This window comes from Medicago truncatula, chromosome 7, assembly GCF_003473485.1.
Source record: "Medicago truncatula cultivar Jemalong A17 chromosome 7, MtrunA17r5.0-ANR, whole genome shotgun sequence".
In the NCBI taxonomy this organism is placed as follows: domain Eukaryota; kingdom Viridiplantae; phylum Streptophyta; class Magnoliopsida; order Fabales; family Fabaceae; genus Medicago; species Medicago truncatula.
Window position 1 is genome coordinate 32,135,698 of NC_053048.1, and position 25,776 is coordinate 32,161,473.

General features: G+C 33.4%; 3 protein-coding genes across 4 annotated transcripts; 2 read left to right on the top strand and 1 right to left on the bottom strand.

Moving 5' to 3' along the window:
* Positions 1–6,004: 6,004 nt before the first annotated feature.
* On the top strand, positions 6,005–9,161 carry LOC25498775 (protein trichome birefringence-like 3). The gene is made up of 6 exons (XM_013593713.3): positions 6,005–6,548; positions 6,882–7,122; positions 7,259–7,430; positions 7,570–7,769; positions 8,072–8,230; positions 8,672–9,161. The coding sequence occupies exons 1-6, from the start codon at positions 6,368–6,370 to the stop codon at positions 9,000–9,002; spliced, it is 1,284 nt and encodes a 427-aa protein (XP_013449167.2). The 5' UTR covers positions 6,005–6,367; the 3' UTR covers positions 9,003–9,161.
* A 1,923-nt stretch (positions 9,162–11,084) lies between these two features.
* On the bottom strand, positions 11,085–11,537 carry LOC112416658 (uncharacterized). The gene has a single exon (XM_024770964.1). It carries the CDS (start codon positions 11,535–11,537, stop codon positions 11,085–11,087), a length of 453 nt encoding a protein of 150 aa, XP_024626732.1.
* Positions 11,538–13,224: 1,687 nt separating this feature from the next.
* LOC25498776 (uncharacterized) lies at positions 13,225–16,438 on the top strand. 2 transcript variants are annotated; one of them, XM_013593714.3, is made up of 5 exons: positions 13,225–13,383; positions 13,642–13,726; positions 15,855–15,916; positions 15,989–16,047; positions 16,133–16,438. In XM_013593714.3, the coding sequence occupies exons 2-5, from the start codon at positions 13,650–13,652 to the stop codon at positions 16,151–16,153; spliced, it is 219 nt and encodes a 72-aa protein (XP_013449168.1). In that variant the 5' UTR covers positions 13,225–13,383; positions 13,642–13,649; the 3' UTR covers positions 16,154–16,438. The 2 variants fall into 2 exon arrangements, with proteins under 2 accessions (XP_013449168.1, XP_024625597.1); XM_024769829.2 differs by having other exon boundaries at positions 13,305–13,383; positions 13,630–13,726.
* The last annotated feature ends 9,338 nt before the right edge of the window (positions 16,439–25,776 follow it).

A 25,776-nucleotide genomic window follows, 5' to 3' on the forward strand; every position in this document is an offset into this window, starting at 1 on the left:
CTCTTCCACTAAGTTTAAAGCAACATTAAGGGACCATAGCACAAAGCATGCTTAAATGGTTCCGTAAATAAAAACAAAAATTTCCCCATCAATCTAAAATCAACTTAATAGAGACATAACAAAGAAGAACAAGCAGAAATGAAAGAAAAAGAAATGATTCTTTCTATAATAGCATCAGTTGTTCCTATCACAAGAAAAATTTCCACAGCGCATATGATTCAAATTCAGACAACAGTTAGAGTTCAATTTTTTCTTTCTTTAACATATTTGTGTGTTTTTAATCTCATAAAATTTTGGCATAATTGCATTTTTGGTCCTCCCTAATTTTCCTATTATGTGATTTTGACCCTCTAATTTCGTTTTGTGCAATTTTGACCCCTCTAATTTACTCCCTTTTAGATTTTTCATAACCCCACATATTTTGACCAAATGTTGATTAAGTGGTACATATTACGAGTTAGGATCCTCTCCATTTATAACTTTATCAATTTATTCCATTTGAAGAGACAAATACACACAAAAAGTAAAAAATAATTAATAATGATGGGAGTCACAACTTATATTTTGTGTGTATCTCTTTATAAATGACATCTTCCATTAATTTTTATAAATAGAGAGGATCTTTACTTGATACATACATATCATTTTTAATTGAGTGCAGGAAAATTGTTACTTGACTTCTTTAATTAACAAGATGAATGATTCACGTAGGGTTAAATTTACTTTTAATCCCTATAAATATTTTCACTTTTCGTTTTATTCTTTTTAAAAATTTCTTTAATTTGTGGTCCTTCAAAATTTTTACATCACCACTTTTGATTCTTACTTTAAGTGAATTCATATATATCATTCCGAAATTTGAATTTGCATCTCTCTATGTGCCAACTCCTCTTACAAAATTTGGAAATATTAAGAAAATTATAAATAATTTCAAACACATAATCATTACTTTTCAGCATCCAAAATAAAAGCATCCAAGTTTTCTCTTTTAAATATCCACAATAATCTATTTGTCCAATAGAAACAAGACACCTCAATTTGAAAGTGACTTGTAAACACAACTTAGTCAACATTTAGTCAAAGAGCAATAATATTTGAACAACCATTTGCTAACAACTTTATTGATAACTTCTTTTTCCTCCTTTTTATTGGTTAAAAACAATGGAGAGAGAAAAAAAAAAAAAGATTAAAAATATAATATGAGTATGAAAGAGAAAATTGTCTAAAAGTTATCAAAAAAATGGTTGTACAAATATCATTTCTCTTAATCAAAATATATTTGGGGTTATTAAATCAAAAAGGAAGGTAAACTACAGAAGTCAAAATTACACAATCAAAATTAAGAGGACCAAAATCACGTAATTTAAAAATTAAGAAGGGTTCAACAACAAAAAAACTATAAAATACTAAAAGTGCAGTTGAGCCAAGATAAGCATACCTGTCATCGAGTTTTTTTTTTTTTTTTTTTGTGTGTCCAGAGTTAGTTAACTACAGAGCAACTATTAGGAGTAACCAAAAATTTAGGGAAAGCACTCAAAACTATCTTCTAAGCCTAATTTGAACGAACAAGTATACATAGCGAGGAGCTTCATCTATTTTCACTCATTCCAAGCTTAATTAATTTAAGACCTAAATGCAATTTTGCCTATAAGTTTCACAATTGTGCAATCTTCACTCTAAGTTTCAATTGATTGATCTCAACCCACAAAGTTTACCCATTTTGCATTTGCTAGTCTACATGACTAACTTGAATAATGTGGCAACTTCAAGTGTTAGACAGTGTAGAATTTGAATTAAAAAAAATAAAATCATGTGAGGTTCCACCCCCTCCAAATCATTCTTTTTCCTCCTTCCACCTCGACATCAAACCTACCTTCACTTTCACACTCCCTTCTTACCACTTTTTTTTTATATAAACATGGTTTTCTTCTGTTGAAAAAATCTAATTTAAACATTGACAAACACATTGAGTTGCCACATCAATAAAATTAGTTAATTCAACATTTTTTTTGTTGCTGTCAAAATTGATTAAAATGTTGATGGAACTAGCAAATGCAAAAGAGGATAAACTTGAAAGGTTAAAATCGAGCAATTAAAACTTGAGAGGGTAAACCCATTTGGGGTTGGCTTAGTGGTTGGCTTGGGATCTTGGAGTTTGCTTCTCCAGAGGTCTCAGGTTCGATACCCTCTGGCACCAATTTCGTTGGGTTAACTCTGACTTTAAACAGGCCCCCCGCAAGTGGGCAGTGGGATTGGTCCCCTCGGATTAGTCGATTCTTGGATCGGAACCGAGTTTTAAAAAAAAAAACTTGAGAGGGTAAAAATTGAAGAATTGTGAAACTTAAAGGGAAAAGGTTGCATTTAAGTCAAAATTAAAATAAACACATCCAAGAAGCATAAGGGGTGCAAGAATGGGACTAATAGTACAAGTACAAGGTAGCATCAATAAGTAAATAACACATTTGCTGACAATGAACCGATTCGTAGTAGGAGATTTGGACCACTTTAGCAATTGGTTAGATGTTTGATTTCTTTTTTGAAGGATAAATGTTTGATTTCTGACTCGTGCGTATGTATGAAAGTTCAGTTGCGATAGAAAAACACATCTTATATACTTCACAAGTTTCTCAATAGTGATTAGTCATTTTTACATAGTGTTGGAAATTTTGGACTAATAAGACGATAACCTAAAAAATGTAAATAACATGGTTAACCAAAGATCGGATACAAAATAAAGATCTCCAATACTCGTTTAGAATTTTATCTGGTTTAATCTATGCGTAATGAACACTTTTTTTCCTTTGCATAAACCTCTTAATTAATTACCTCAACAAATCCAATTAATCGAGTCACTGTCACTGCTGATTTGTGTTCTAGATTTTACAATTATATTATCTGAACAAATTAATTGTCACAATATGAAGCTAATTTTCTTCTACCATAGAAGTTGGTTTATTCAAGCAAGAATAATGAGGTATATATATTTCAATAAGATTGGATGCAATTAAAGTTAGATGGATGAAAATTGTGTTACCTAAAATTGGAAAATTGATGTGGTGGTATTAGGTCAAACCCAATTTTCATGCAACAACTAACTAAAAATTTCCTCAAAATGCAAGTGGTGAATTTCTTTATTCATGATGCTTGATTGTAGCAATGAGTTTGATGGTGATGCATGATTACATGGTGGTTTCTATTCGTTAATGATTAATTGGTGATTTTGTTCATGCTTTAGGGTCACCCAATCAATTTTTGTTGGGTTGATTAGGGATTGTATCATTATAATTAGATTTTACACTTTAGTTGTTAATTTACGAATATGTAGCTATCGTCACAAAAAATAAAAAAATAAAAAAATTGAGGGTTTGATTTGATGTAACCACTGTGTGTATTAGGTTGAAGTGTCTATATCCAAATTGGAATAGTTTTTTAAGTACAGATCTTAGAGGTGGCTCTCTTGCATGTGAAATTTCAAATTGTCACTGTTAGAGCATAAAATAGGTACATAAGGTTGGTTCATTGCTGCATTAATACTTCTTTTAAAGAAGATAGTATTATATTATCAATGTCATGCTCTCATCTTATTCCCACTAAAACAGCAGCTCACCTTTCACACCTCATTCTGATAATCTTCATGATTATCAGCACTTGAAATGGAAATGAATAATTTGTATGTCAAAGTGTGTGTATATACCAGGATTAGAATTAGAATCTCAATCGAGGTTGGATAGCCCAATTAGTTTAAACGCATACGAAAACGTAAATATTAATCTAACTAATAAAAATAACATTTTCCATTAAAAAAAATCACAATCTCAAAGATAATATTTCTAGAAACATTATTATTAAGAATTTTATTTGGTAAATTATTGAAGTTTTCAAAATGTTTGGAGGGGATGGAGGGATTTTGGAAAAAGAAAAAAAAGAAACAAGTGCAATAAATAGAATATATTAGGATGAGAGGGTTTTGGAGGTTAATTTTTTTATTAATAATACAAAATCTCCAGCTTATTTGGGAGAACTAAAAAATTGTACGGGAAAAGCGTTTTGGAGAGTTTACGAGGGTTTATATGAATTTTTCAAATTTAATCTATTTTGTTATAAAATTCTTAAAATTAAAAATATATTAATCATAAGTCATTAGTTTATCATTCTTTTAAAAAAATACCCTTTAAAAAAATGTTAAAACTTTCTCCATTTTTTATATATTTTCCACTCCTCAAAGTCCTTTATTTTCCTCTACTCCAAACTTCCAAACAAAGCGTAAGTATCTCATTGGGTTCTACTTGAAAGAACAACCATGTGACTTTTTTTTATACATAAATATTTAACGAATGTCACATAGTGGAAAAGGAAGAAAAAAAAAATACTGAATTTAGCTTTTGAAGAGTTGAAAAGCAAATAATTTTACAGAGAGCAAAAATAGTTTTAATCCAATATTTTAATTGGATTTACTTTTATTTTTTTGGATATTCGGATTTACCATGTTGAAAACAGAATTTGGCACAAACCATAAAGAAAAACAGAGTTTAGCACTAGGAAACAAAGATGTATGGTGTGGGTCATGCATGGAAACATTACTTGTTTTATAAATCTCAGAGAAATAAATACATTATATTATGTCATCTTATATTTTTTTTTAAGAGGCCAAATGTGATATATATTAACTTATATCATCTTATATTGAAACTTATTAACAGAAATAATTTGAATGTGCCAACTAATTATCATTTTCAGACGGTAAACAAATTCTCACTCATTCCTCAAAAGTGATAGAATTGTCTAAAAAATGTTATTTAATCACTACATCATGTATACAAACAAAATCATATTGCAATACAATTAAATTCAGCTAAGTTTGTATCTCATGCTAAGTTTCAAGTACATTAAAACCGTGTATCTCACCTACTATCAATCACATACGCAATTCAACCTTAACCATATATTTCTATTTTAGAAACGTGCCACTTTTAGTCTTTTCTTTCTTCATGTTAAATTAGCCCAATTATGTCAACTTTTGCTTATGGTTCTATTTTCTCTCTTTGTTTATGGCTTAATTGAAGTACCTTTCAAACAACCTCTTCTTTCTTGTTTGCACAAAAATAAATTTCTTAAATATCATATGACATTATAAAGCACAACATCAATAGTAATTTTCAACCAAAAGAAAACCAAAAAGAGTTGAAATTTCTATTTTAATTTTCTAATTTCTAATTTGACATCTAAATCTAGCTAACTTACATTTGGAAGAAAATGAATGACAAAAATGAGAAGGTACATAATTTAAAAGATTTCTCAAAAAACACAAAAGGACAAATGGGGCATACATGAAAATTTCAAGAGGAAGAAAGAAGAAAGAAAGAAAGTTATCCATGCAACTAAAAGTTACTATCAAAAAGGAAAGGAGAAGTTGAAAATTGAAAAAAACAATATATAAGGAAGCTATCATGTCCCACTCAATATTGGAACAACTTGCACAAATTTTATAGCTTTTGTAAAGAGGAAGAATAAAATTGTTGGACTTCATTTTTGTCATATAGAAGGGCATTTTGGTCCATTATTTAAATAAACGGGCTTAAACTCCAAACGTGATTAGTGTGATCCTTACATTTTTATTTGGTAGATCTTTGTGTACATTCAATTTATGTACATAATTCCACCTTTTAAATAAAAAAACAAGAGAAAAATTCAAGATTAAGAAGAGTATAATTTACACAAGCATCTTAATGAGTTGATATAATGTCACCAACCGTACAAAATTCTACACTCGACAACTTTATAAAAAAATCCACATAATTACAGTTTAAAAGATTGCATTCTTAATACATAAGCAAATTAAAATTTTAAAAACAAATTATTTTATACTCTAACTCAAATTGTCACTTATATGAATCATGATATTATATCCACTACAAATGCTACAAAATGATTCATTCAAATTCTAGACATTTGATTTATAATGTTTGTGAGCCATACCTTGCTTGGTCATGTATATTAAAAAGTATAGTAGCAAAAAGTGGAATTTTGTATAATAATCATTTCTGACAAACATATACTAGATGATGAAATGAAAAGATCTATGGAATATTCAACATGTCTTGGTATATATATTTCCCACATGATAAATAATATTCTACATGATGTAACCCTTTCAACTCACTCTTACCCTCTAGTATCTTTTTTAACATTTTTTTTAGTCATGACCAAAACATACAATGCTTTAACTTCACTCCTACTCAAAAATGCATAAAACCTTACCTCTCTAAACCTTTTTTTGTGCAATGTCTTCATCATTCTGTTACATTGTGTCTACTAATTCATTCTAATTCCTTCTCACTTTTAAGCTTATTCTTTCACTCCTTTCCTCATGATCCCTTCTGGAATAATGAAAATCCATAGAGGAAAAATGCCTTTTCCTATTATTATCATCTCTATTTGTATTCTTGTCTTCATTGCTGTTTTGTATGCAGAGAGACTCAGTTTTCTTTCTTCTAAGTCCATTTTCAAGTTCAAACCTTGCCCTAGAAAAAACGCCAAACTAAAATCAAGTAAGTCTAGCTTCATAGATGCCATAACTATATCCTCATTTTCGCATGTTACTTGACTCTAAAGGCACGTTTGTTATAACTTTTTATAAAAAATAATTTTTAAAAGTTCTCATCCGTTTGTTACAGGTTTTTTTATAATGAGAACTTTTAAAAATAAATCTAAAAACTGCTTCGAATGAAAAGTTGGTTTTAGTAAAAGACAAAGTAGCTTCTTCTTTTCTTAAAAATCTCTGAATTATTGAATGTCGGATCACTTTTTTACGATCCGTAACAAATGGGACCCTAAATTTCTGATGCAATGATGTGTCTCATATATTGTGATTGTCCTAGCAGGTGATAAGAAAGTTGATGAGGAGATTGTAAATACAACATGGATTGATGACAGGTTTGATTTTGACTCAGAAGAATGCAACATTGCCAATGGAAAATGGGTTTTTAACCAATCAATAAAGCCAATCTACACTGACATAACTTGTCCATATATAGAAAGACAATTTTCTTGTATAAAAAATGGTAGAACAGATTCTGATTATCAACATTGGGAGTGGCAGCCAGAAGATTGCACCTTGCCAAGGTAATTTCCACACTCCAAAGTCCAAACATGTTAATTGTGATTTCAAAATTTTCACCTTTTGACATTATAAATATAGATATCATATGTTTGTTTAGCTTATGTTAGTGTATTAAACAATGAATACATTCTTTTGTAGTTTCAATCCAGTGTTAGCTCTCAAAAAACTTCAAGGGAAAAGACTACTATTTGTAGGGGATTCACTTCAAAGAAATCAATGGGAATCTTTTGTATGTTTGGTAGAATGGATCATACCTCAAAATCAGAAATCTATGAAAAGAGGGGTTGTTCATTCAGTCTTCGAAGTCAAGGTATTGATGCATATTCAATAATCTAACATAATAAACGCTTAATTTAGCCGTTTATCCAAACATGGCTTAAACAAATTCAATAAGGAAATCTTCTGAATAGAACATAGTACTAATACAGATACTTGAATGTTTGTAACAGGAATATAATGCTAGTATAGAATTCTACTGGGCCCCATATCTGGTTGAGTCTAACACTGACATACATTTCATTGGAGATACAAAGAAAAGGATAATAAAAGTGGATGCTATCAAAGAGAGAGCAAAAAATTGGACAGAAGTGGATATCCTTGTTTTCAATACCTATGTATGGTGGATGAGTGGTTCTAGGATTAAATCATTGTAAGCTTTCTTTGAACCTATTTGAATTAAATTATTAAATATCATTTGTTGTTCATGATCAATATCATTATTTTAAACTGCAGTTACGCTGTGAACAGTTATATTACGGTGAAATATGAAAAGATAAAGTTAATGTAACCACAATTACGGTCGTGAAGCCGTTATATTGTGACTGTTGTTGCGATTGTGGACTGCAATTTAAAATCATGATGGATATTCAACAACGACTTACATAATTGATATTTATACTCTTAAACCAAAGGGATGAAAATGGTTTCTAACATCTAGTTTATGAATTTTAGATGGGGTTCATTTAGCAATGGATTTGAAGGGTATGAAGAATTTGATACACCAGTAGCATACAAGTTAGCTTTGAAGACTTGGGCTAATTGGGTTGACTCAACTATTAATCCAAACAAAACAAGGGTCTTCTTCACTACAATGTCACCTACACACACAAGGTCTTTCTCTCTTCTAAATATTTTCTTGGCTTAAATAACTTTTTAGTCCTTATAATATAAACTTAATTTAGTTTTAGTCTTGCAAATATCAACATTTGTTTTAGATCTTTTATTCTTTTGACTTTAGTCATTGCAATATTTAGTCTATTTTTTATGATGAGTAGAAATCGTACTCGGTACCTCAGAGATTTATAATACACACATGCATTGCGCACCAATCACTTGCATTAGACCTAATGGAAGCGATAAAAGTTTTTGTTTTAACAATGTTGGTCCATGTAGAAAATTGCTTACAAGGACTAAAAGCAATTATCAACGTGTCATTGTCCGATGTCCGTGTCTGTACATGTGCATTATATTTATTATACACCTAGAGATTTGTTGAGCACTATGAATAGAGCATGCTCAAGATTCTAACAACTCAAATATTTCATTTATCAGAAGTCAAGATTGGGGAAACATGAAAGATGAGAAATGCTTCAATGAGACAAAGCCAGTGAGGAAAAAGAAGCATTGGGGAACTGGTTCTGATAAACGTATAATGAGTGTGGTAGCAAAAGTTGTGAAGAAAATGAAAGTTCCAGTGACATTCATCAACGTAACACAAATATCAGAGTATAGAATTGATGGTCATTCTTCAGTGTATACTGAAAATGGAGGAAAATTGTTAAGTGAAGAAGAGAGGACAAATCCACAAAATGCAGATTGTATACATTGGTGTTTGCCTGGTGTTCCAGATACATGGAATCAAATATTTTTGGCAATGTTATAACAAAATATCTTGCACAAAAATCTTACACAATGTCTTATGTTGTTTTTATTTTATTTTATTTTTTCTTTTGTGACATGAAGATGTTCACTATTTTATTTGTGTACATTCATTTTTCAATACTATTTGTGTGATATATCTAACAAATTTTTACTTGCAAAACCAATGGTTAATTTTACTCGCCTCTGTAAAAGAAGTAATTCTTTTTGAGTTTTATCTACATTTTTTTGATAAGTTATGAATTTTATCTCTAACGTTTGTCTGGTTAAAACGTAAGTGGTTAGTCTTATATTTCCTATAAATAAATAAAATATTGAATATAGAAAAAGTTATCTATCTTTCTTTTGTCTTAAAATTTTAGATGAAAAAGTTTCTATCTTACTCTAATATACTTGAACATTAACCCATTGTTACCCGTGACATTTCATGGGACTCCCCAACAAACAATACATGAAAAAGATTTAGAGTTGTGTGCTTTTTGGATTCTTAATGGCGTGTACACGAAGAAAAAAAAAATTATAGGTCAAGATTCCTGCGCATATGAACCTATAAACAGTGTTCAATTTAACAAAGCTTTTGGATGGGGACATACTAACATAACATTAAGTGTGTGTTTGGTTCTGAGGTGTGTAGAATTGATTCTGACAGAATTGATTCTGAAAGAATTGATTTTGACAGAATTGATTCTGACAGAATTGATTTATGTTTGGATGCAATAATGCAGAATTGATTAAACAGAATGATTGTTGTTTGGATAGTTTTGATCAAAATTACTTTTGAATGTATAATTACCAAAATAGACATAGTTAAATACAAATAACTAGAAATTACTAAATTAAGATAATTAAGTGCAATATAGTCCTAAAATATAAGGTATTACAATACTAACATCATGAAAATAAAAATTACAAATAGATAATAGAATTTAAAGTGCAATAGAGTATTAAAATATTATTACAAAACTAACATAATGTGTATTATAGTACTAAAATATTGATATAATAATTTAAAGTACAATACTAATTATTTTGCCTGTGCTCAATAATTTCATTGCGGATTATGTTTCGAACGCGATCCATCTCTGACGACGAAACTACATTTAAAACTTGTGATTGATCCAAGTTAGATGAGCTATCATCATGATGAATGACTGTGCTTTCATCTTCATAAACATTAAAATCCATATCATTTTCTGCCTTCCTTCGGATAAAGTTGTGTATAGCCATTGTTGCGACAACTATTTGAACTTGAGTCTCAAATTTAAACTTAGGCATTCGACGTAGGATTGCAAATCTGTTCTTCCATACCCCAAAAGTTCTTTCTATTGTGCACCTTAAACTAGAGTGATAATAATTAAATACTTCATTATGATTTGCGAATCCGTTAGAACGCCTAAATTCAGGAAGATGATATCGTTCACATCTATATGGACCAATGTACCCTATTGGTGTTGGATAGCCAGAATCTACCAAATTACCTTGTTGTTGTTGTTATCTTTTGAGCAGAATTTTTTCTTCTTGTTGTTCTCTTCACCACAATTTTTCCTTGTAGGAGATGATGTTGTTATATAAGCTGATGGTAATAAATTTTTGGATTAAATTTGGGAAGGGTGGTTGAATTATGGTTGAGAAAAGTGGACTGTGAAGGGGGAATGGAATTAATAGAATTGAGAGTTAAGACTGCAGAAAATAAATGTTATTCTCTTCACCAACATTTATTTTAATAAGACTGCAGAAAGAAAAAATTCGGTTGGAGAAGGGTTAGAAAAATTAATGAGGGCAGGGATGGAATTAATAGAATTGAGGGTGTAGAATTGATTCTAGGAAAGTAAGAAGCTAGGAATTGTAGCTTCAACTAGAATTGCTTTTGGAGGATAAAAGCTATTTTGAAAAGCCAAACCAAACATGTTAAATATTGCAGAATTGCTTTTGAAATGCTCCAGAATTGATTCTGGCTTTGCAAAAGCCAAACCAAACAGAGGCTAAATATATATTAGGTGTCACTTTCGATGGTTTTTTTTTTTTTTTGGTTACAATGCTAAAATCACAAAAAAAAAACAACAAAAAGAGAAAGCAAGAAAAGTAACTAAGCTCTTAAGAACAAAGTTCCTTGAACATCTAGCCTAAGCAGCGGACGAAGGTCATGAGGAGGCTGAAGGTGCACGACCAGATTGGCATCAGTCGAAGCTCCCAGCTTGGCGAGAAAGTCAGCACATTGGTTTCCTTCGCGGAGCGTGTGATGAAGAGATCCACCATCCTGAAAAAGTTGTTTTTGAATTTCATGAAGCAACACCGCATAGACGTGATATTTGGAGTATGATTCCTTGATCGTATTGATAGCAAGAATAGAGTCTGAATAGCAAGCTACCGGGGCAAGACCCATATCCTTTGCCATTTTAAGACCGTGAGAAATTGCTGAAAGTTCCGCGTGCAAAATATCTGTAGAGGACGGAATAAACCTTGAGAAGCCAGCAAGATAAAAGCCTGCACCATTACGAATGAGGCCTCCAAATCCAGCTCTAGTTGAAGTACAAACCATAAAATAATTTTTACAAATAAGGAGGCAACAATCATCTTTCTATATAATTTTACAAACCATAAAATAATTTTTATGAAGTACATAAGCAATCATCTTTCTTGAGGCAACAAATAAGCTCCAGTTTATTTTGTAATTATAGACTCTTGGAGTGAATGTGCATCGTAGTGCTTCGACTTATTCAGAAAGAAAAAGAAAAAGTGATTTATGTTATTTGAATTCCCTTTGCGTGGTTTAACTAGTGAGTACGACAAAATATCAATATGATTATTATTTTAATATATATATATAGAGTTAGGATCCGTTGACACCAGGTGTCAACGGATTCGTTGACACCAAATCTCAACCATCAATTTTATTTAATCAAAAGGCTCATATTTACTTAACTAAATCTCACGTTGTCATCACTTTATTGGATTCTCGCTCGCCCTTTCAATTTCATCTTTCTCATTTTAGTTATTGTTATTAATATTATTACTGCTCAGATTTTTCCCTCTTTGCTATCGGTTCTCTTATCCCAAATCAAATTCACATCATCTTCTCCATTTCAATATTTTTTACAGGTTCAAATTTGAGCATTGAAATACTAAGGGACAATTATAATTTATTCCACCAAACTACGATTCAAATTTGTGATTTATCAATAAACTGGGTAAAATTTAGATCAAACACAATTGTCAAACCTAAAATCATACAAATAAATTAAATAAAACCCATCCAAAATACCCCAAGAATCTTAAATTCATTGCTATTCAATTGCAATCGTTTTCATAAATTTGGCATAAATTGACTTAATCAGCTATGATTGATAGAGGAATCAGTCAAGAGGGAAGAAGATGCAGACAAAAATATTATTAGTGTGCGTGTGGCAGATAGTAAAAATAGAATTCAAGAAGAGAGAATAAGGAGTATCATGAGTCATGAGTTCATGTTTTTCAATGGTTGAACAAAATTATATTATGCGGTTGAGAAAATGGATATGCACAATATAGAAATATGGATTAATTACAAGCCTTTTGATTAAAAAAAAATTGATGGTTGAGATTTGGTGTCAACGGATCCTGACTCATATATATTAGAAAAAATAATCAGATTATATGCAGAAGGATCGTAATGTTTGTGTTGACATTATTGTAAAGATGAGGACTAACCGTTTTGTCTCTTTAAGTATGGTTAACGAGTCTCTATTTTGTCATCGAACATATAGCAAATGCTCAAGGAGTATCCTTCATTAGTTTTCTGGTTTAGTTCTTTTTCGTTTTTCCTATTTTTTGAGAGATTTTTCCTTTTTTTTTTTTTATGTAACAGAAAAACACTATTGAATTGAATAATTATATGCATTTTTTAAAAACAATGAAAATGTAACCTAATTATTTTAAGGGTCATGCCAACGTGTGCCCTAAGAACACACCTTGTGCCTTAATGCACAGTTAGCATTTCCCATAGAAACTTGATATCAAACCAGCATATTCCCAACCCTACTCCCAATTGATCAAGTACCTACAATCAAACTGGAAAGTCAAACACAGTACAATCAAACATAGCAGATGATGCTGTAACCAATTGATATAGAAAACTGATAATAACATTTTGAATTTTTAAAGGAGAAAGAAAATGTTGCTCTGTGACAGAAACAAAGTCAAAGAGCAATTCTTTCATTCATTTCTTGCAGATAGGTTTCGCAAGTCTTAACAAATTACGCAATTACAATTCTACCCCCAATAAACCTCACACGTGTCATTGTTTTTCTCGTATATAAACGAAACTAAACGCTTTCGTCTCGTAATTGAATGCGGTTTTTCGATTCCAGAAACATCTTCCATCTTCCCTAACATCACAATCCATCAAGGTTTGTAATTTCTTCCCATAAATTTGATTTTTTTCATTTATCAGCTCTGATTTTTTGTTACCGAAAAAACCCTAGTTTTTTTTTTTAATTATTGTTCTGTTCAAATTTTCCCCCAAAAAAATTAGTAGGAGATAATTAGAGGTGAATTGTTATATGGGTTGTTGATAAATTCATGAAAAGATTGAATTTTTGGCTTTACGTTTTAAATTTATTTAATTTTGAATTTTGGAATGGAATCTTATGCAGTTTGAATTTCAGGAACAAACATGGCTGGTGGCAATTTTTTGCATAGGGTTATCTCTTACTTTGTGAATGAAGTGGTTGTCAATGGTCTTGCCAATAGGTATTTTTTGTTTTATTTTCGAAATTTTAGTTTTTGATTTATGCATGTGATTTTTGAGATTGTGTTTGTAAGGTTGTTCCAATTATCTGATTGTTCCAAATAAGAGAGAGGGAGAGAGATAGAGAGCCTCCAATTTCTTAGATTTTGGTGGGGTTTGAGAGTTTTTCTATTTAATGATTTTTGCGAACCTCGTTAGATTCACATGTTCGTGTTTTGAATAGAAGAAACATCATTAGTTGATGATTGGTAATGGAAAACTTGGAGAACTCAAGTTAACCATAACTTTCACTTTGGCAGTTAATTACATGCTATGACATTGTCATATGGTGGCTTGTGGCCGCCACAGCTTATGCATTGCACCGCTATTGCAGCCAATATAATTATTAATACAGTACAGGGGTAAAATTAAAATCGATATTCCCCCTCAGGGTTTGAAACCATACCCTTGTTCCTACCGATACAGAAAAAGATCACCTTTACTTTAAACCTGTTGAAGGCTTGAAGCAACCCCCTCACGAGTCTTGCGTCTGGCCAAGCCTCTTGTTTGTCATTAGCACACCATCTGCTGGCTAGCAACCCGTGCTGATATGCTCACTCACTTTCTGATAACACGTGTATGCTGTGTTCTGACTTTTGACTCACGCATCTGTTGGATGCTCTGTTAATGTTTTTCCTTGTGACTGTTATAGGTATCAATCTTAGGTAGTGGTATTGGATTCTTATTTAGTTGATTATATGTTACATATTTCTCACAATTAAAGTGATGTAGTCATTATTAATAAATAATAAGTTTATAGGTTTTGTGATAAATGGACTAGTTTATAGCAACAAAAGTCAAGTAAAAATTTAATTAAAGAAACTAAACATTCAAAACCAAGTTAGAAATCAGAACACACATAGGAAAGCATAGGTGAGAAGAGAAAAAAGACAACAGAAAGAAGTTGGATATCTAATTATGGGTGTTATGGACCAGAATTTAAGAACAACAATAACACATAATTTGTAAGAGAATATTGTATTATTGATGAAAAATAGCTGAACACTAGGGAAATATGAATTCCTTACTCACACAGAGCAATGCTCTTTGAGAGAACTATTGCCCTGTTCCCATAACAAATTTTGCAAGTTCCTAGAATGATTCCTCTCTCTCCTAAACATTCCTATCGAACTCTCTTTCAGTCATGTGCTGCTCAATTTGGTTATGCCCCTTTCCACCTCATCATTCTCCTCTTTCCTATTCTTCCTTATGCAAACCTTCCACAGACTTGGGCCTATATTTGAGCCCATATTAGGACCTCTGGCCCCATTAGTAGGCGACTGAGGAAGAGTCACAAAGTAGATGGGTTCAAAAGAAGGAATGCGATTGGTTCTGCAGCCAGCAGACTGCAGAGGTAGAAGGGCATGGCGGACACTCACATCCTTATCTTTCTTATCCTGTGCACCATCAATATTGGAGAGTTGAGACATTCTTTTGCAGTGATCCATGCAAATAATTGTTACAAAGACATACTTTTGATTCTTAATAAGCATAGACTCGAATCCGTAAGAGCATAGACAATAATAGGTTCTTTCCAATTTTCATTGTGCTTTGAAGACCAAATTAGATTAGTTTAGGCTCTAAACTAGGATGGCAACAACAACTAAGCCTTATCCTACTAGGTGGGATAGGCTTGGATCAAAAGTACAATATTTTCTATTTTCAAACAGGACATTTTTCTCTCAATGGATTGACAGTTTCTTTTTGTCTCCCTCTATCTCTAACCATTGGACTATCCTTCATATGATCAACCATCTTTGCATGTGATTTCATGGGTATTCTAATCACATGTCCAAACCACCTAAGATGGCACTTTACAGTTTTTGCTACAATAGGAGCTACCCCAATTTTCTCCCTAATAATTGTATTTATGATCATATCTTATCTTGTATAACCATTCATCCCATTTAAAACTCTCATCTTTGCAACTCTAAGTTCACATTCTTATTGGCTATTAAGGTGCTCATGGGCCAGGTTCTCCTGCTTTTGAATTATCTAACGAAATTTAAAAGAAAATCATTTTGTATTGCATAGTTCTTATATGCTTATTACCATCACTTCTCGTGTTAACGTTTCATTGTGGTTTCGCAGCCCTGCATTTCAGAGGTTTGCAGTGAGGACGTCAAAGAATATGGAAGAAATTTCAAAAAAGGGTAATAACAGCAAAATGATTTCCTTTTATTGACCATGTGAACAAATCAGTTTGACTCGTGTTATTCTTGCAGCTATTCAGACGCAGAAAGAGTTAGCTGAGCAGCTGAAGGACCTCCCAAAAAAAATGGAGGTAATATAGTTAATGATAAACATTAAATAATCAGCTATTGCTAACACATTGTTCGTCTTTTAACTTTTTTCTTTTGCTCTTCTAGTCTTTCAAGAACCAGCAGTGACTCATTCATTTTTGGCTGCTTTGCTGAAGGGAGATAATAAAGCCCAGAGTCTCTTTTCGAAGATGTTGATGAAGAGTATGTAAAAACAAAATTGTAGTTGATTTTGGTTTTTATCTAATGGGATGGGATGTAATGTAATGGCTCTTTCAGCTTGTTTGGTAAACCAAAGACAAGATTAGGATACTAATTATAGATTATCATGCTGTGTTACAGAATTTCATTTTGTTTTTTCAAAAGGATGAAGGCTGATTTCATATTGATTTATAAATTTAAACAGTTACAATATTCATGGAGGTTTAATTATATTTCACCATGTTATCATTGTAGAACATGTATTCTGTCAAAAAAGAAATAATCATCGAACATATGTTTCAAGAAATATTATGAAATGATGTGATAATATGGTGAACTGGGATTGAAAGTAAAGTTTACTTCTTCAAAAAAAAAAAAACTGTAAAATTTACTACATTATGAGCTTCGAAATCCATTTTTCATATCCGAATTATGCTTGGAAAATCTGTATCGAGTGAGAGACTATTGTAATTTTATGTGTTATGCTTCATAATTGACAATTATCTCTAGCATAATTTGAACAAGCAGTAAACTTTTTTTTGTAGAACGTGATACAAGTATATGAGCCTCCACAAGGAAATATTTTATTTTATTTGAGATCTAGCCATAAATGGACTAGATTTTTTTATCAATAGGAAGATAGGAAAAATTAAAAAGAGCAACAAGCAAAGAGGAAAAAAAAAAAAAAAAAAAAAAAAAAAAGCAAAGGTGGAAGTTTCCCTAATAACAAATTGAGACAAGTTGGAATGATCTTGAACTCATGAAAAAACGAACTAATTTGTATGAGTTTTCTTTACGTTGGGTATGAGCAAACACAACATTTCAATCTCTCATCAAAGAACAACTATCATTAATAAAAGGAGCATAAAAGTAAACAGATGAGACTCCCTCTTTAATAAAAGTCAAAAATTCTTTTAAAATCTGATTCGCAAATGATGTTTCTAAATCCATGATTTCAAATAAGTTGCAATCCACACAATATAACATAAAGTTCAACATTAATATTAACAGCATAGTCATATTTTCTTGCAAAATCAATGATCTAACCTTCCATGAAGTAAATAAAGTAAATTTTGATGATAGACTATTGCTCTTTTTTTAGGCTTATATAAATAACCAACATATATAAATTTTTGAAGGTATTTGAAAATATGTTCAATAAATTTTGTTTTTTTAAACATGTAAAAATGGAATATATATTAACAACACTACAACCGTATCTTCAACACAAGGCGTGCAAAAAGAGAGTTATACAAGATATCAATAATATTCTAGGCGAATAGAATTATACAAGATCAATAATGTTTAGAAACATTCCAATTATTCAAGTTACCTTTCACTGCAAATGTGATCACATACTTTCATACTTCGAGTCACTTATTCGTATGTTGTCCAAAGACAAGCGTAATTTCGGATTGCATTTTCAAATAGATGGAATGAAATGCTTTAGACCGAGGAGATAAGATGGTCAATAACTTTCTACTCTTTAAATATGTATGCAAAGAGAAGAGTTATAAGGAGTTTCATTTAATTTGGCTCGTCAGGATGTAGTTTATATGGTTAGGGCGGTAATGACATTTTCCTTAATGGAAAAATAGATAGATAATATTGAATCGGTAATTGATAGGATTAAGTGGATATTATGCTCTTAGTTGATTTGTAGAGAATGTAGAAATAAGAATCTTATATTTGCAAATTAGTGGATAACCCACTTACTTATTTTCAATATATTTGACTTGAAGTGTTGTAATTGGTTTTGAGTACCACTTGTACTCAAGTTAATACAATGCTTTTTGCTTATAAAAAAAAAGTTACAAATCCGTGCGAAGGTTGAATTATCTTTTTTTTCAAAAATTTTAGTTCTAGAAGAATAGATTATTACAGACAAATATAAATTCTTTAATATGGTTAAAAGCAAACTGATCCCAAACATAAATATTACAGGTATATAAGAATATGACAGTTGCTTTCAAATTGTTCATTTATCAGAATTTGAAAAACAAAGATACATAAACATAGAAGTTGGATGCTAAACTAAAATCCTAAAGTTTTGACTTATAAGGATTCATAGATGTTTAATGCTAAAGAATGTAGTGTTAATAGTTCCAGACATCAGTGCACCTATGATCATGTATGACCCGTGCTTAATGTTGCGTGCATCAATCATTGTTTTCCATTGGCCACGTATCCTCCGGTTACTCTGAGTTAAAGTTCCAACAACTACTCTACATTTCCATTTATTGCCATTGTCATCTATCAATGTTAAATCAGCATTCTTCTTTTCCAAACATTGTTCGCGGAATATAGAGGGTGCCAACATCTTTCTTTAATATGAAGAAATCAAATTATTAGCTAAGTGTATTCTACAAAAATATGTAGTATTGTATTTGAAACTAATGTGAATATAATCTCTTACCAGAAATCCTGAGCTGATATCGACATAACGTAAATTTACTCTAAAGGAGATAGGTTCAAATTACGGAACATTGTCATTCTTCGTAAATTTGAGAAACTTCCAAAAGATTAGAAATTTTCTTAAACAAGATTATTTCTACGGACCACCTCAACAAACAACACTGCAGGAGGAACACCCAAATCGAAAAGCAGCTTGTCGTCATACAATACATGCCAACATACAACTGCCAAAGGATTAGAACTTTTCTTCAAGCAAGATTATTTCTACGAACCACCTCAATAAACAACATTGTATATCGAATAGCTACTTGTCATCCTCTTGTAGGTGATTGTCCCTAACAAACTGGAACCAACCTCTTCCCAAGGATTTTTCAGCCTTGTTACGCTCAGCGGTAATGAGGCGGAAATCGTATTCCTGACTAGTAAGCACATCAAGCAACCGCATTGTCTTTCTTGTAGTTGTATTGTCATTCTTCGTAAATTTGAGAACGAAGGACGCATAATCCGAATATTTGTGATGCATGGTCTAAGGCATGACATAAAAAATAACATAACAATCATTGTTATTACATAGATAATGTACTACAGCATAAATATAGATGATGTCATGTAGTGTACAACCAATTTAAGGGAAAATGCAAACTTCATAAATGTGAAGCAAAACTTAAAATTGAATTTTACACTTCATGGAACAAATTTGTTTGTCAAATACTGGAACCAAAAGTTGAGATCATAACTTTTCATATTAACAAAATAATATAAAATATTTATACATTGTAGGAACCTTTGCAACTTTAAAGAATAATTGATGAAGCAGAAAGGGTTAACAATTGTATTTCACTTCTAGATAAAAATTAAAGTGGGTCGGTTTATATTAGAAATTATGGGTATGTGTGGGAGTTAACTTAAAATCAGAAATTTGGAGAATCGTGCCACGATGGAGAAGCATCGTGCCACGATTGTTGGAGCAAGATCCTGAGGAAGCTACTGGAATTTTCGTGCCACGATGAAGCCGCATCGTGCCACGATGGCATCGCTGAAGATATTTTTAAAACATATTTTCAGTTAGATTTGTTTCAGTTTTTTAAGGGTTTACTTTCCACTATAAATATAAGCCTTATATCAGATGATAAAGTGTGTAGAAAACAGGGTTTAGAAGCCAACATACAAACTAGGGTTTATAGAGAATTTCTCTTGGCAACAACACTAGGGTTGAGATTGTTTTGATTCACCTTGAACAAAACACTATTAGGATTGAGTCTCTTGGTCACGGGAAGAGGCTGGGACTTGGGTAGAATTAGGTTTGAAGACTGATTCTTGTAACTCAATATCTCTTTGTAAAGAAACTCATCATTATAGTGGATCGGAGAGGTGTTCTCTCCCCCAGACTAGGTCATCATTAGACCGAACTGGGTAAACAAATTCTTGTGTCCTTTCTCTCTCTTCCTTCTATCTCTTGCTGTTTTATTTTCTTTTGATTATTTGCTACCCGCTTGATTTGATTACTTGATATTATTTTGCTCCACACATCAAGTTTGTTATTGGTGTGGTTTTCTCAACGAATTGACAACAATTGGCGCCCACCGTGGGGCAAAGGTCAAATCAATAACCAGGTATCATGGGTTCGAAGTGGGATATTGAAAAGTTCACCGGTAGTAACGACTTCGGGTTGTGGAAGGTGAAGATGAGGGCAATTTTAATTCAACAAAAGTGTGTTGAAGCATTGAAGGGAGAAGTGCAGATGGCTGCACATCTGACACCTGCTGAGAAGACGGAGATGAATGATAAAGCGGTCAGCGCTATCATTCTGTGTCTTGGGGATAAGGTGTTAAGAGAAGTATCAAGGGAGTCTACTGCTGTGTCTATGTGGAATAAACTTGATTCATTATACATGACCAAGTCTTTGGCACATAGACAATGTCTGAAACAACAACTCTACTTTTACCGAATGGTGGAGTCAAAACCTATAATGGAGCAACTGACGGAGTTCAATAAGATTATTGATGATTTGGCGAACATAGATGTTAATCTGGAAGACGAGGATAAAGCCTTACACCTACTGTGTGCTTTACCTAGGTCCTTTGAGAATTTCAAGGATACTATGCTTTATGGCAAAGAGGGCACTATCACTTTGGAAGAAGTTCAAGCAGCTTTGAGAACCAAAGAGTTGACCAAGTTCAAAGAGTTGAAGGTTGATGATAGTGGAGAAGGCTTGAATGTCTCAAGGGGGAGAAGTCAAAACAGAGGAAAAGGGAAAGGCAAGAATTCCAGGTCAAAGTCTAGGTCGAAGGGTGATGGCAATAAAACACAGTACAAATGTTTTATTTGTCACAATCCAGGTCACTTCAAGAAGGATTGTCCGGAAAGAAAGGGCAATGGAGGTGGAAATCCATCCGTTCAGATTGCAAGTAATGAGGAAGGTTATGAGAGTGCTGGAGCACTAACTGTGACAAGTTGGGAACCTGAAAAGGGCTGGGTCTTGGACTCTGGGTGCTCTTATCACATCTGTCCGAGAAAGGAGTACTTTGAAACGTTAGAGCTGGAAGAAGGTGGAGTAGTTCGCCTTGGCAATAATAAGGCTTGTAAAATTCAAGGTATTGGTACTATCCGTCTCAAAATGTTTGATGATCGTGATTTCCTTTTGAAGGATATGAGGTATATTCCTGAACTTAGGAGAAATTTAATATCCATAAGCATGTTTGATGGTCTAGGCTATTGCACTAGAATTGAACGTGGTGTGATGAGAATTTCTCATGGTGCATTGGTTATAGCTAAAAGGTCTAAAATACATGGTTTATATATTTTAGAAGGTTCCACCGTAATAGCTCATGCATCAGTTGCTAGTGGAGACACTCTAGACGTAACTAAATTGTGGCATTTGAGGTTGGGTCATGTCAGTGAGAGGGGTTTGGTTGAGCTAGCTAAACAAGGGTTGCTAGGGAATGAAAAATTGAACAAGCTGGATTTCTGTGATAACTGCACATTAGGCAAACAACACAAGGTGAAGTTTGGAGTGGGGATGCATAAATCTAGTAGGCCTTTTGAGTATGTCCATTCGGATCTTTGGGGTCCAGCATCAGTTAATACTCATGGGGGAGGTTCATATTTCGTGTCTATCATTGATGATTATTCTAGAAGAGTATGGGTTTACATTCTGAAGAAGAAAAGTGATGCCTTTGAAAAATTCAAAGAATGGAATACACTTATAGAAAATCAGATTGGAACTAAACTGAAAGTGTTGAGAACTGACAATAGCCTTGAGTTTGTTTCAGAGCAGTTTAATGAGTTTTGCAGGAAGAAAGGTATAAAGAGGCATAGAACTGTGGCATACACAACTCAACAGAATGGTCTTGCAGAAAGAATGAATAGGACTTTGTTGGAGCGTGTGAGGTGTATGTTGTTGGGAGCTGGATTGTCCAAGAGTTTCTGGGGTGAAGCTGTTAGTACTGCAACATATTTGATTAACAGATGTCCATCAACAGGGATAGATCTCAGGACAGCTATGGAGGTTTGGAGTGGGAGACCGTTAGACTACTCTAACTTGAAAGTTTTCGGAGCTTTAGCGTTTGCTGTAACGCCCACTTTCGTTTAATCGTTATTTAATCGAGTTTAGGTGATTATATTATATTTATATAATATATGTATGATTTTGGTATGTTTTGATGATTTGATCGATGACGTGTTAAGTTATGAGCTTTGGAGGATTTGATTATGATATGAGAATTATTTTATTGTTAAATAAAATAAAGATTTGAAAAATATTTAGTTGAGGGCTGTTTTGATATTTTAGATAGTTTTGGGGGTGAAAGTGAAATAAGATAAGTTATTAGAAAGAGGTATAAATAAGAGAAGACCTAATATTTTAGAAACTCATTGTACGTGAAAACTTTTGGAAAAAGGGAGAAAAGCTTAGAGAGAAGCTAGAGACCAAGAGTGCTGCGATTTTCTTCATTCAAGGTAAGGGTGAGACTAATAATTCAATAGCATTGATTGTTGTAATTCTGATGATTAATTGACAAAGTTAGGATTGATTTAGAAAAGTTTTGGAATTAGGTCAAAACCCTAAAAATTGATGATCAAACGGTAAAACTTGTTTAGATTGATGTAGAAACCGTCCTTTAACCTTAGAACATGTTTAGGATGGATTATGGAATCAAAATTAGGCTTTGAACCATGTTGTGTGATGGATTTTTGAGAAAAACCCTAGTCTGCCCGTGCTTCTGTTCATCGCTCGCCACGGCGAGTGATGATCCTCGCCTCGCGAGTGATGAACTTCATCGCTCGCCACGCGAGCCCCTTTCCTTCGCCTCGCGAGTTGTTTGGTGCAACTCGCCATGGCGAGCAACCTTTCCTCGCCTCGCGAGCTTAGGCAGAGTGCATGTCATATTTCGTGTTTCGACCTTTTTAGTTGAATCTTGTATGCCTTTGAGTACCTGAACATACCTAGTATTGATTAGGAATGAATGTAGGATCAGAGGGAACCCAGAACAACCTTAGTTTGGGAGTTGAGTGGTACTCGCCATGGCGAGTAAGTACTCTCGCCTCGCGAGTACAACCAGGATGAACTGTTTATGTGTTTATGCGATCTGTGTCGCACTTGTTGATCAAGAGTGAACCCCTAACTGGTAATGAGACCTAGTGATGTCGTTTAATGCAGACTGTAGAGTTGTTTAAGTTATATTAATATTAATTGAATATGAACTATTGTATTGTATATTCATGCAAGATAAGAAGATGTGATAATGATACAAATTATGTGCTTTGATATAATGATATCATCTTGTTATGTGACCTGTTTATGCTGCTTCCGTTATTTAACTAAGTGCATAATTATATGATGAAGTTTAGCTCCAAATTATTGGATGCATGTTGATAAGTGATTACGATGTTTTGTTCATATGTGTCCATGCATAGCATATCATTGAGCTTAGTCCTCACCACGAATATTAGGAGCTTTGTCCTCCGCACGTTTTATAGGAGCTTTGTCCTCCGCACGATTAAAGTATATTAATACTTATGATGACGATTGGTACCACATGCATATAAGGAGTCTAGGAGCATTGTCACATTGTCATGATTAAGATGCCTTGTTGATGATGAATGAATATGTGATTACGTGATAAGTGTTCATTGATTATGTTATGTTGTTTATAATGATTGGATATATGATTACGTGATAACTGTTTAGCATTTATGCAAAGTTAATAATGGAATGATTATGATGTTAATTTATGATTCGCAATTACATTGATTAATGTTATTTTATTATGAAATCTCACCCCTTCTGCTTGAAAATGTTGCCCTTCGTATGGGTAACTTGCAGGTGATCGTGCTTAGTGTGCAGTTGCTTCTGTGAGTGGCCTTGCCTCACTGTGTCGTCTAGGTCGCTCTGATACGTAACGGGATGGGGTTAATACTATAACATGCTTCATTCTTTTACGTGAACTGCCATGATAATTTATGCTTTGATAAACTCTTTTGAGATACTTGTTGGGCCTGCGTGCCAAAACGTTTATGATTTATGTTTATGATTTTCCGCTGCAAATGTTTGAGATATTGGTTAAATTATTATTTAACTGTTGGATTATGTTATATGTGATATCCCGTTGCTTGATGCTTACTCTGATAAATGTTATGTTTTTTTTAAGAAATTTTGATATTGGGAAAACGGGGTGTTACAATTGGTATCAGAGCAGGTCGGTCCGTCCGGTCAATTAGAGAGTCGTGTCGAGTCTTAGTAATATTTATATTACTATCTTATGTTGTTGTTGCTACTTTGGTAGAATATCAGAAATGGCTGGAAGGAATGATGTTGCGTTAGCTGCTGCTCTACAAGCTGTTGCCCAAGCTGTGGGACAACAACCTAACGTGAATGCTGGTGCGAATGCTGAAGCTAGGATGTTGGAGACGTTCATGAAGAAGAACCCTCCGACTTTCAAAGGACGTTATGACCCTGATGGAGCCCAGACGTGGCTTAAGGAGATTGAGAGGATTTTCCGGGTTATGCAGTGCACGGAGGATCAGAAGGTGCGGTTTGGTACTCATCAACTAGCCGAGGAAGCTGATGACTGGTGGGTTGCTCTTCTGCCTACCCTTGGGCAGGAGGGAGCTGTTGTGACTTGGGCTGTTTTCAGGAGAGAGTTCCTGAGAAGATACTTTCCGGAAGATGTTCGCGGGAAGAAGGAGATCGAGTTCCTTGAGCTGAAGCAAGGAAACATGTCTGTGACAGAGTATGCTGCCAAGTTCGTGGAGCTGTCTAAGTTCTATCCGCACTATACTGCAGAGAATGCTGAGTTCTCGAGATGCATCAAGTTCGAGAACGGTTTGAGGCCCGACATCAAGAGGGCGATTGGGTACCAACAGCTGAGAGTTTTTCAGGATTTGGTCAATAGCTGCAGGATCTATGAAGAGGATACGAAGGCTCACTACAAGGTAGTGAATGAAAGGAAAGGCAAGGGACAGCAGAGTCGTCCTAAGCCGTACAGTGCCCCTGCTGATAAAGGGAAACAGAAGATGGTCGATGTGAGACGGCCTAAGAAGAAGGATGCTGCAGAGATTGTGTGCTTCAATTGTGGTGGGAAAGGCCACAAGAGCAACGCCTGTCCTGAGGAGATCAAGAAGTGTGTCCGGTGTGGTAAGAAGGGTCATGTGGTGGCTGATTACAATCATACAGACATTGTGTGCTTTAATTGCAATGGAGAGGGTCACATTAGTTCTCAGTGTACTCAGCCTAAGAGGGCGCCGACTACTGGTAGGGTCTTTGCTTTGACTGGGACTCAGACAGAGAATGAGGATCGTTTGATCAGAGGTACTTGCTATATTAATAATACTCCTTTAGTTGCTATTATTGATACTGGTGCTACGCATTGTTTTATTGCTTTCGATTGTGTTTCTGCTTTGGGTCTTGATTTGTCTGATATGAATGGAGAGATGGTTGTCGAAACTCCAGCTAAGGGTTCGGTGACTACTTCTCTCGTATGTTTGAAATGTCCTTTGTCTATGTTTGGTCGTGATTTTGAAATGGATTTAGTTTGTCTACCTTTGAGTGGTATGGATGTGATTTTGGGTATGAACTGGTTAGAGTACAACCACGTTCTTATTAATTGTTTTAGCAAGTCAGTACATTTCTCTTCCGT